This window comes from Hyalella azteca, unplaced genomic scaffold (genome assembly GCF_000764305.2).
Source record: "Hyalella azteca isolate HAZT.00-mixed unplaced genomic scaffold, Hazt_2.0.2 contig3047, whole genome shotgun sequence".
NCBI classification, from domain to species: Eukaryota; Metazoa; Arthropoda; class Malacostraca; order Amphipoda; family Hyalellidae; genus Hyalella; species Hyalella azteca.
The window spans coordinates 151,349-162,823 of NW_025933301.1; the positions used below are offsets into that span (position 1 = coordinate 151,349).

An 11,475-nucleotide genomic window follows, 5' to 3' on the forward strand; every position below is an offset into this window, starting at 1 on the left:
TCGATGTAGTTGTAAATAGATTAAGCCTGAGTAACCCCTGTCTGTAAATCCTGCTGATTTATACTGATATATTCTAAATTAGCAGCAAACGTTTCATGTTAATGACGCGTTACCCGTCATGGGTTATTTTCATATGATACAACCGTCTTAGTTGGAATTTAGAATGTCGCGAAGTGGAAAAAATTATATTTGCGGTAATTATTATTTTGTTTACCGAGCTTTTCCTAATAATTCATGAATACTGTGAAGTAATCGAAAAGAATTTGTGTCCAAATAAATCGTTTTATTCAGAGTCACATTTATTTTCCGCCATATTCCCGTCGTGCTTGTGCTTATTTATTCATTTCCTTTATTATAAAGCGTTACTTTACTTCAGGTCAGAAATAAGCCATAACAATATATATCGACATTTTGAGAAATGCACGAAAATTTACAAAACAACTCCTTTTTGTACATCCTTGTTTTAATATCGACACGAATTTTCATCATATTTTATCCAATTGAGGTTTTCAATTCCAATATATTCAAATGTTTTTGCATCCTGAAATCGAAACATGAAATAAGTCGTTAACGTGTTTTTCGTTTACAGATTTATTGAATTAATTTTTCTCTGGTTTGTTGCTATGTGACTTGAGCCAATCAGAATACGCATATGTTGCTAACTGTCACCAGATGAAATTAATGCTGGTAGCCATATAATGTATAAATGTCTGTTAACTTTAGTGGTAACTTTCTTATTATTTAGACAAATAAAAAACAATTTCTATACTTTCATGAATGAAAAGCATTGTCGACAAACTATGATTCTCATATATTTCATTGTGAAAGTAAATTTTCATGGAGGGGAACTAGTTCTAAGATCTGCGTATATAAGCGAGTGCGCACTTCAGTGCTCTTTGTCTTGATGAAATTGTAAGAGAGGAGGGTGTGCGACACAGTCGCTTTAGCATAAGTTATTATTAACTTGTGTTCTATGCCAAGGTGTATCTTAGAAGAGTACAAACTTTTTAAATCGTATTACGCAAGTGCATCTTGGTTTCTGTTGGAAGAACAAGTTTTAATGCGAGTTTATATTGAGCAAACTTCTGCTGCTCCAATTTCTCTCCGCCATTTTGATTCCAAGTCGTTCTCAGCGACCTCACGGCAAACGCCACCAATTTGCTTGGTGCGCTTTAGCATTATATTCATCGTAGTCGTCATCTCATCATTTCATTAGCACTACTGCATCATCTACATAATATATTGCTGTTGGCCTCGCCAATGGCTCCCAACGCATCATTGAACTACATGGAATATTCTAGACCCTCAACGATGTCCTCTGGACCCAAGCCCCATCATCGTCGGCCCTCTGTAAATGGCCGCTCCAGCCTGAGTCCGTCCTACATGCTCTACCAGTCTTTTTCTGCACCCTCCTTTCATGAGAGGTTTCCTCAGCACTCTGAGGTGAGTTGAAGCTTTATTTTTGTTATGACAATCATACATTTTGTCAGGTTCAAGTCGAGCTCAGCCGTTATCGACATGACGACATTTGACACACAGGTCGCCACTCAGACTCAGGCCGTCAGATGCAGATAGATAGGAAATAGGTACTCGCAACTTCAGAAGCATATGATTCTTGGCAGACCTGCAATTTTTAGTAGTCCTTAACCGCATGATGACTATAAAGCTTTATTTTTTTATTGCGCCAAAGCGGCTAAAGAGTTGTAGGCTAGTTCAGTTTTGTTGGTAAAATTGTTTTTTTAGAAATCTGGTGAGAGCTCTGTGGTGATTGATGACATGTGTGGCATAGGCATTGCTGCATTGACATTAAATAATTGGTATTTTTTTATTTATGTAATTTAGCTACCTAATGTTGTAAATAATGTGCAGAATGAGACAGTTGAGACTGGTTCTTCATGATGGTTTATCAACTTCAACTTGGTAGTTTGTTTATTGCTATGGCATACTCATAAATTTTCCTGGCATAATTTTTTGGAAAAAGAACTATATTATAGATTTGCTTTCTATTGATCTTGCATTAGCCATTAGCTGCATAGCTAAGCTTAATGAAATTTTTTCTTTCTTCTAGCTCTTTGGTTGTTGAAAGAATTATTCAAGATGGTTTAAATTTCCAACTTGCAAACTATACACATTTGAATCTGCCCAAGCATAAAAAATTTATCTATAATGATGGGTTTTCTAAAAAAATTAGTGTTACAAGACCAAGATCAATATTTATTTTTAATCTGTAGTTATGAATTTGCCATTTGTTTCATTACCACAATAAACATCAGTCAAGTATATATATATATACATATGCAAGTTTGATTGAAGACCAGAGCATGCTTTTTATTAACAATATTCTTGTTCGTCTTTTCAATGAGTCAAACCAAATTTCTAGCTGGAGCCGGGAGATCAAAAAGCAGGTTTCCGAATGACATATTAATAGATTGCGACATTTCGAAAATACAATTTTAATTATCAAGCTGGTGAAGGTTTTACAACACTTGAAATTCAATTTTGGAAATGACAGAAGTACATATGAATGGTATAGTGGATACAATAAAATAAGTAATGTGGATACAACAAAATGTATAAGCTTAAAATTACTCTGAAAATAATTTCAGCGTCCGGACGAATCCTGTAGTTTGGAGGTTTATAGCTGGAGACTCGTTCTTGATAATGAGGGCCTCAGCTATCACCAGTCTCGATGGGTCAGGGCACTGCATAACTATGCTGATGCAGGCCTCCAATGTCGCTTGGGTGGTGGTCTCATTGTGAGCTTCCTGCATGTGGTTCTTGGGTCCTCCAGATTGTAGATGGCATGTGAGTTGGCGGCTTAAGGTCGTGCTTGTTAGACCAATGTAGTTCATATTTTGAAGAAGTCTACAACCTTCTTTATTACATGAGAATTTATAAACATTAGTTTCTTGAAGCAGTCTGGAAAAACCTTATAATGAACAATAATCCTTGTAAAAAATCAGGACTGCTTCAAGAAACTAATGTTTATAAATTCTCATGTAATAAGGAAGGTTGTAGACTTCTTCAAAATATGAACTACATTGGTCTAACAAGCACGACCTTAAGCCGCCAACTCACATGCCATCTACAATCTGGAGGACCCAAGAACCACATGCGGTAAGCTCACAATGAGACCATCAACCGAGCGACATTGGAGGCCTTCACCAGCATAGTTATGTGGTGCCCTGACCCATCAAGACTGGCAATAGCTGAGGCCCCCATTATAAAGAATGAGTCTCCAGCTATCAACCTTCAAACTACAGGATTTGTTCGGACGCTGAAATTATTTTCAAAGTAATTTTAAGCTTATACATTTTGTTGTATCCACATTACTTATTTTATTGTATCCACTATACCATTCATATGTACTTCTGTCATTTCCAAAATTGAATTTCAAGTGTTGTAAAACCTTCACCAGCTTGATAATGAAAATTATTTTTTCAAAACGTCTCAATCTATTAAAATGTCATTCGGAAACCTGCTTTTGATCTCCTGGCTCCGGCTAGAAATTTGGTTTGACTCATTGAAAAGACAAACAAGAAGATTGTTGATAAAAAGCATGCTCTGGTCTTCAATCAAACTTGCATAAAAGAGAAGCTTCTGCCAAACTACACCAATATATACATACATATATATACATTTTTAGCATATTTCTCATTTATGGAAAAAATGCACTATTGTGCTTGCCATGTCCATCTGTCTGTCTGTCTGTCTGTCCGCGACCTCGAGTTTTCGTCGACGAGAAAATGCACTCTGTCACTCACTGCAGTAGTACTGACTTAGTGAGTTATATTTTTATATATATATGTATATTCGTATTATTACTGTATATGTATATACAAACTACAAAGTAGAGAATTTTAAAGACCCTTTGTGAGTCCTGTCTGTAGACCAACAAAGTATCATGGTTATTAGTAATAATTAGTAATGCCAATCCTTGATATTTAATACATTTTTAAACTTAATAGGGGAATTAAATATTAACTGATTTAAAAAAAATCTCCAATATGCCAGTCTCTGATTTGTGTCTTAGTTTTCTCATGAAGGCCAGCCTTTTACTGAATTGGCAGAATATTTTATTTGTCTTGAATTCATGCCATTTTCTTGTTGATTGAATTTTATCTCAATTCCCCTAACATGTCATGATTGAAAATTAATTAATAATTAGTAGTTGGAAAATTTATTTGATTCAGTTATGAGTTAATGACCAAGATCAATAGAGAACAATTTTGACTAATTTTATCTATGAATTGTTTTCACTTGAATCTTTTTGATCAAGCTTTTGTAAAATTTGGAAGCAGAGTAGAACTGTACAAATTGTATCTTGTAATTATGAATGGAACCATCACGACAACTTGCTTAGTTGAAATTTTTTACTTAAGACCTGTCAGGAAAGTTGGGTTCTAGGCTTTTAGTTGTGTATCTTTTCATACATTTCATTTCTTGAATTCCACCCTGTTTAGATGGGAGATTGGGTGAAGATTGTTCAGTAAACATTGAATCAAAGAAGCAAGTACAGTTTTTTTTTTAATTGTGCAAGATGGCTAGAACCATATTGAATTTTTTAACCTAAATTTGTCTAATTTCACTCTACTTCAAGTGTCTTATGTAAGTAGTTGATGTGCTTAGTTTGTGGCATGGTCATGCTGTTGAGTTGTACTCATTCTCATTTACTTTAATCTAATATTCAATTTTTTTCTTCCTCAGGTTCAGCATTCAAGTTTCAAACCTTGTGCTGATGCCATGAAAAGAGATTATCCTCCATATCAAAAGGATCCTAATTGGCCTTATTCCGTTCACAAAATTCTTCAGCGTGCACCCCAGCAGAATTCTCAATTTTATCCTAAGAGAAGATCTCAATCAGAATGCAACTCCTATCTTCCTTCCAAATCCAATCAAAATCAACCAGACATGCATTTCAATTCCATTCTCAAATCCTCCACTCGGACTACTAAAAGTAGTGTCTCCAAGAGCAAATCTGCTCCAACAGTACTCCCATCCACTGCTGTAACATGTACGGAACTTGAGGCCATGGTCAGTAAGAACAGTCAGAAATTGCTCACATGTGCTGAACTGGAAGCTCTTCAAGCTCAGGGGATTAAAATGGAAACAAACTCTGGCTTAAGCAGAAGCCCATCTGTTTCTTCAGTGACCAGTGCATTAGAAGAGTTGTCCAGCCGGCCAAGCAGTCCTATCTCCTGTTCATCGCCTGTACCGTCTGTTTCATCATCATCTTCAGGGTATGAATCTTGCTCTGGGGATGTTTTTGAGTCCACCACTAAAAGCATTATAAGTGTCCTGGAAGATTCAACTGAGAATATTTCTGAAGATGAAGCTGAATTCTTACTTGGCAAGAAGAAGGTCAGCAAATCACTCCTGAGCTTCTTCAATGCAGTGGCACCTAAGCCCTCTGAATCTCAGGATGAAGTCTCAATTAAGGTTGAGAAAGCCAGCTCTGTAGATGTTGGCATGGAGGGTCTAATTCCTTTTGTTTTACCATCCAAATTTGTGCAAGAAAATAAATCTGTTGTCTCTGTTCCAACTAAGTCAGTTCAAAAGAAAACTCAGAAGAAAAAGCCTTGCTCAAGTAATTTTCAGCCTACACCCATTCATTCTGAGAAAAGTCATGCAGCTCATACCCTTAGCAAGAACATGTCAGCTTCTGGATGTACCAGCAGGAAAAATAGTCGTAAAATGACTGTGGTGGCTCTGCCACCATCTCCTAACACAGTCATGCCTCTGATGACAAGTCCTCCTGTAGCTCTCAATCTGCCATCTCCGCCTAAACAATGGAGAAATGTTGGCAGTAGCCCAGCTGACAGCATGACTAGAATCTCAGGAGAAATTCTGGATGTAACACAGCAAATGAAGAAAATAGCTGCGGTTACAGTGGAGGTTCCTGCTGCACCTCCCATTACTGTCTGCTGAGTGATTTGTGTCTGCCAATTGTGTTTAAATGTGAACGGTGCTCATTGGAGAAGTATGGCAATTTATGATTATTATATTAGTATTAATTCTTGGTAAAAGACAATCCGTGCTGCTTAGCATGAGTGGGTCCTTTAATGGCGGTGTTGAAGTACATGCCTAAAGCTGGCATTGGTGCTTCCAGTCATTGTTTGTGGAATGGGTGTAGGAATTACTTGTGCAGAAACTTTTTTTCTTTCAATGGAGCCATTTGTTATATTATTAAATTAAGGATGGTTGTGAGTGCTGCAAGTGTTGAGCTATGTTATTGCTTGTTTAAGAGTGTGAGTGCTTGATAAGACTGTTTTCTAAATTATCATGCTACCAATTCAGTTGTTGGTTTGCTTTACAGCATCCATAGTATGTCTGGTCAAAATTTCCATGTCATGGTGTAGTAATCTGTTGTGGTATTTATGTAATTTAATCATGGAGTATTTAAGTTTCTGCATCATGATTGTAATGTCCTATTTTCTAGCCCATACAATGTCTGTGATGACACACTGCCTTGATAGATCTCCCATTAACGTGGGTCTTATCATGGTTGTGTGTGGAAAACTCGAGTCAATGCTTTAGGTATTTTGTGTGCAATACTGACCTTAAAAACACCTCTTGCTTCATTTAAGCTTTGTTGTTAGCATATTGGCCAGGTTATATAGGTAAGCTTTTGACGGATTTGTGTACAATATGTCTGAGATACTGTTTTTTCTGTGATAACTGAAAGAATGAATGATGTGGTACAAACAAGCTGCAGCGAGGATGCTCAGCAATAATTCTCTAGCATCGAAGCACTGGCTTGTCATGGCCTGGTGTGGTAGATGTGCCCAGCAGTTTTTCAGTTGCCTTTGAGTTGTCTTGTGCAAACCAAATGCCCTTTTTTTTCTTTCTCATGTGCTGGTAATTTAATTCTAAGCTCTTGGTCATTCATCGACTCTGCACGTGGTGTGCTTCCTTGCAAATCAAGCTATGATTGACATGCATTAGATACGGTTGGTCAATCGTGTTAGACTAGTGATTCTGATAATGTAGCTCAGCCTACCATTGTTCTCCAACTGATCTCTGCTGTCACTCCTATGCATGTGATTTGCTCTAGGTTGGCATCCTCAAAGTTATGTTTACCGAGGAAAGCTTAGAGTCTTTTACTTGGCACAACATAGTGAAGTTGAAAAAGGGCCAGCCTTTTAGTGTATAAGTGACCCATGAACGAGCTGCTCTCAGGCAATTGTCGCACTGCAGGCACTCGTGCACCCATTATTGACACTTGTAAGTTGCATTGAATTGTAACATCAATTTTTGCTGTGCTCATTCTCGAGATTAGTTGACTATCATTGCAAGGTTCAAGGACCCGTGACATAAAGTCATAGCTTTAACGTTGTTGTGTAGTCCATCTGAGCTAATAATTTGTTTAGCCCTGGTAGAGTTTGCAAAGCATTTTCAGTTCCCAAATCTTCTGATAAGCCTTGGGTCGTGATTACTGTGAAGTGAAGCACATTTATTGCGCCTCACGGCAAATTCTCTGCTCCGGTGAAATCATTTAATAGAAATTATTACTGTGATTGTGCTCTGCACCCAATCATAATTTCATGTCCAGTGTTATATTTTTTGAGTTCTATGCAGTTCAAATTTGAAAATTCAAAAATGTACCGCTCTCTACATTTTTGCTTATGCTCGAGCCAATAGTTGACCCGAATAACAGCAATTTGAAATGGTCCAACTGCCGGTAAATTTTATGGTGCACCAAATAGAGATTTATTTATGTTTTTATTTTTTCTAGTTCTATTGTACATGTACGAAAATTTTCCATTGACCCAGATTCAGACCCTGTTGTGTTATGTATTGCATTGGAGTCTTTCGTGCCGTTTTGGGAAAAATTGTTAACTCTCATAATTTTAAATTGATTCTAGACTGCAAACTCGAGCCAACCTGCTAAATGATATTGATATTTTTAATTTTTAACTGAAAATTTCCTTGGGTTTTTATTTTAAATGTTTTGCCAGTGCCACAACATACTGCCTTTGTACAAGACTCTAGCAATAAAAATCGAACATTCTATTATTGATATCTTCAGGCATTCTATCTGAAAAGGTAATCAACTTTTATATCTGTTACATTCAAACATCGTTCCGACTCACGTTCCTTCGAGTTTGTCTTCTGTTCAGATCTCATGAAAATTGGCACTTGAGAAACTTTAATATTGTTAAGTATTTGTTAATTTTGCTTAAATTCATTTGATTGGGCTCCAATTTAATAATGCTCAGTAATTGACGTGTGAGTCTTGTATGAAGTCACTTGTGTTGTTCCTAGTAAGCTGTTGCTCAGCTACAGGATCGCGTCCAAAAACATAATTCACGATGCACGCTAGTCCAGGTATCTTCCTGCTTTTTACGTTTTGTTTCTTTTATTGATTTCTGGTGTATTAACTTTGCTTTCCCTGTGACCTTGTGATGTATATTTTTTTCTACTTTAAGATTGCATAAATAGGCTGCTGTGTTCTAACGGACCTGAGCAGTCGTTAGGGTAGGCGATACAAGTGCCAATTTAGTGCGCTAGAACTCTCCTGCCATGTCTGTGTAAGGTCTCTGCTAGTAATATTGTATCATGTGGTTTAGGTAGGGTGGGATATCTGCTATAGAATGCATTTAATGCGTTTAATGTAAGTCATTACTTGTGAGCTGTATCAACATTCCACGGGTTGGGGGAAAGGTGATGTTGAAGGAGAATCTAGAGATAGGAAAGAGAAACGTATTGCACTGGCTTACGGATGGGGCTCGTTTGTTGTGAGAGCTCGCCCAGGCTGTGGTCGCTCAATGTTACCATTGAACGATTTCACAGTTTAAAACGATCGAGTTCGGTGTGCTTCCGAGGGTTGTTTCGAGACCTTTTACGCACAGGTCATTTGCTATGCACAAGCTTTTAATGCTATTCTGCATTATGCAGTGTTAGCTATGACACAATGTACTTACGCTCTCTGTGTAGCCGGTGCCTTTCTCTAGCAAAGCTTGACAAGCAAGGTCAGTGAGTGAGCTTGGTTTCCATGAAATGTACCGTGCTTCTGTTTTCCTGTTGACATACACGCTCATCTGATTCTCTTGGTGTTGGATACTCGGGGACAGCTCATATGTGTTGCTGGTGTCGGAGTCGTGCACTCTCTGCTTGCTCTTCAAACTATCAATTGTGGCTATCCCGATTTACCAACCACCAAGACGGCAGAAGCAAGATGACACTCGTGTCAGGTCCTGGAACTCAGATACGAGTTGACATGTAAAAATAGTTCGGGAATATGCAGCTCCATTCGTCGTACAAACTAAAGGAAAATTTAATTAATAGCCTTGGGCAGAAAATAGTATTAAGTTGGAATTTTTCAGGAAGGGTAGTCTCCATTTTTTGGTCATATTGGCGCAAAGTATGATAGCTGCGATGGCCGCGACAAGCCCAATGATCTCAGGAGCGTTCGCCGAAATACTCGCGTCTTTATTTGGGTGAGGTCAGAAGCCTCGCTTGCTGTTTGTTATGTTGTTGTTAGTGCCGGCGTGCACCGAGACCAAAGACCGCTTTCTGATGGCGGTATCATATCATGCGGCCCTAATACTAATTGACTTAACTAATGTGTGTGTGTGTGTGTATCTTCTTATAAGTCACTCGGTCACAGGGAGACCAACTAAACCAATTGTATGTCATTGTGAATCTAAGGAGAATTGAAGCGCTGTGATAAACGAGGCATCCAATTCTGAAGCCGCCAACTTCAACTCTCCTTCCTTGCTAGTATTAAGAGACGTTTGTTAAGCCTTCGAGAAGGCGTTGCGCTAGAGTTGGACAAATTTTCGGTAATGTACAAAGAATTATTTCTATATATCATTCAGGAAAAAATGAAAACATAAAAAAAATTAGGTTCACCATCGAACTTCGGTACCTGACAGCCATTTGCTTTATCGACCTTCTGACCATAGCCGCCCACCCCGGCTCTAGGTTCATATAGAAGTGATGTTTCTAACGAAAAAGAAACATCCGTTACGGTGGGCAATGCAATTCTAATTTTTAGAAATCATTCGGGCAAAATTACTGACACTTGGCTTGTTTAATTACCAAAAACATATTTCTCATTCATGAGTGAATGTGAGCGTGCCTGATATGAAGTGTGCGAGGAGTGAGTAGCTAGTCAAAAGCTCAGTGTGAAGTGCTAAGAATGCATGAGGCCCATTCTAATGCATAGTTTGTATTTTTATGAGAAATTCTTTGCACTCTTACTATTTTTCCCTCCTGTCTATTCTTCTTTGGCTCACTGCGCCCTGTAGTGCCTTCCTTTCCGGGCTCGCCCTAGAGCCCACCAATATTTTAATAAGGGGATAGTAACGCAATACAACCCCAATTCTTCAGCCCTTGTCTCAACTTACTCTAACCTAACTTACTTCTTCCCACAGGCGGTGTTTGCATTAAACTCTGTCAACTTGTTTCATTAACCTGTCATGAAATGGCGGTTGAATTCATCTTGACGTTGAATCGATGTGTAGGTTGAAGTAACTTTCCATGCGGTTGATGCATATACCTACAACTTCTGAAGAGAGAATTGAGGATTTCGCCCATTTGAATCTCACGGCCGTTTGTCGTGGTTGGGCTGTTTATTGAGAAATGCTACATGAATTATTATTTATAGATATTTTTTAATATTTACCGTTCATAACCTTCGGCTATCGCATTCACTTGCATATCCGCGAAGAAGACCTTGATTCCGTTAGATTTATGAGAGCGCCTTCTGGAGTTTCACCAAGATGGTGTTGGGCGAAAAGGCTCTGAATCGTTTTGGAGAATTCCGTTAACAGTTAATATAAATTCATATTTGGCAAGATTAATGCATGACCGACCTAGTTTATTGCTTGAAAGCGAAAAGTCGTGCTTTCTCTGATATATATGTAATCTTGTCACTGTGGCATTGAAAAGCGATTTAAGGAGAGAATAATGAGATCAGTTTTGTGGTACGGCTGGAGCGAATGGACGATGAACGAAAGAAAAATAGAAGTTAAAAACAACAATTAGCAGTGATGAATGAAGCATTCTGCAAGCGAGTTCATGGGAAGATGTAATAGCCTGAAAAATGTTATAACATATTCCATTAGCTTATCTTCGAAATCAGTAAACAAAGAACGAGACAAGAAAATCGTGTTTGCAAGGGAGACTGCCTTGTAAGTGATGTCTGTACGCCGTAGGCGTGGCTCGGTAAAAACCCAGGCGGCTATGGCTGAGCCAGTGCTTCCCATTTAAAATTATACAAATGGGTTAAACACTCAGGAAAGTTCCTGTAAATATGCACCAAAAAACAGGTTCAGATCCTCTGGCGTGTTTTACTTTTATTAACTAAATATACACACCTTTAACGTATTTTTAGAAAAGAAAACTCGTTTCATTAAACAGGTTAAATTTTTCGATAATTCCGAATAATTGATCGTTTCTGGAACGTTTTTGGATTAATTGCTCGAAACGTGCGATCTTCATACTATAACTCCCGTTAATTTTACTTAA

At 38.0% G+C, this 11,475-nt stretch overlaps 1 protein-coding gene across 1 annotated transcript; it reads left to right on the top strand.

The window, feature by feature from the left end:
• The first annotated feature begins 917 nt into the window (after positions 1–917).
• On the top strand, positions 918–10,401 carry LOC108681644. Its single transcript, XM_018170698.2, has 2 exons — positions 918–1,443; positions 4,708–10,401. Exons 1-2 carry the CDS (start codon positions 1,261–1,263, stop codon positions 5,926–5,928), a joined length of 1,404 nt encoding a protein of 467 aa, XP_018026187.1. The 5' UTR covers positions 918–1,260; the 3' UTR covers positions 5,929–10,401.
• Positions 10,402–11,475: the final 1,074 nt, after the last annotated feature.

What these genes read in the sequence shown, in the direction of transcription:
- LOC108681644 (XM_018170698.2), top strand. Translation starts at nt 1,261, where the DNA reads ATGGCTCCCAACGCATCATTGAACTACATGGAATATTCTAGACCCTCA. An exon ending in GGTTTCCTCAGCACTCTGAG is followed by an intron (nt 1,444 to 4,707) that starts GTGAGTTGAAGC and finishes TTTCTTCCTCAG; the next exon opens with GTTCAGCATTCAAGTTTCAA.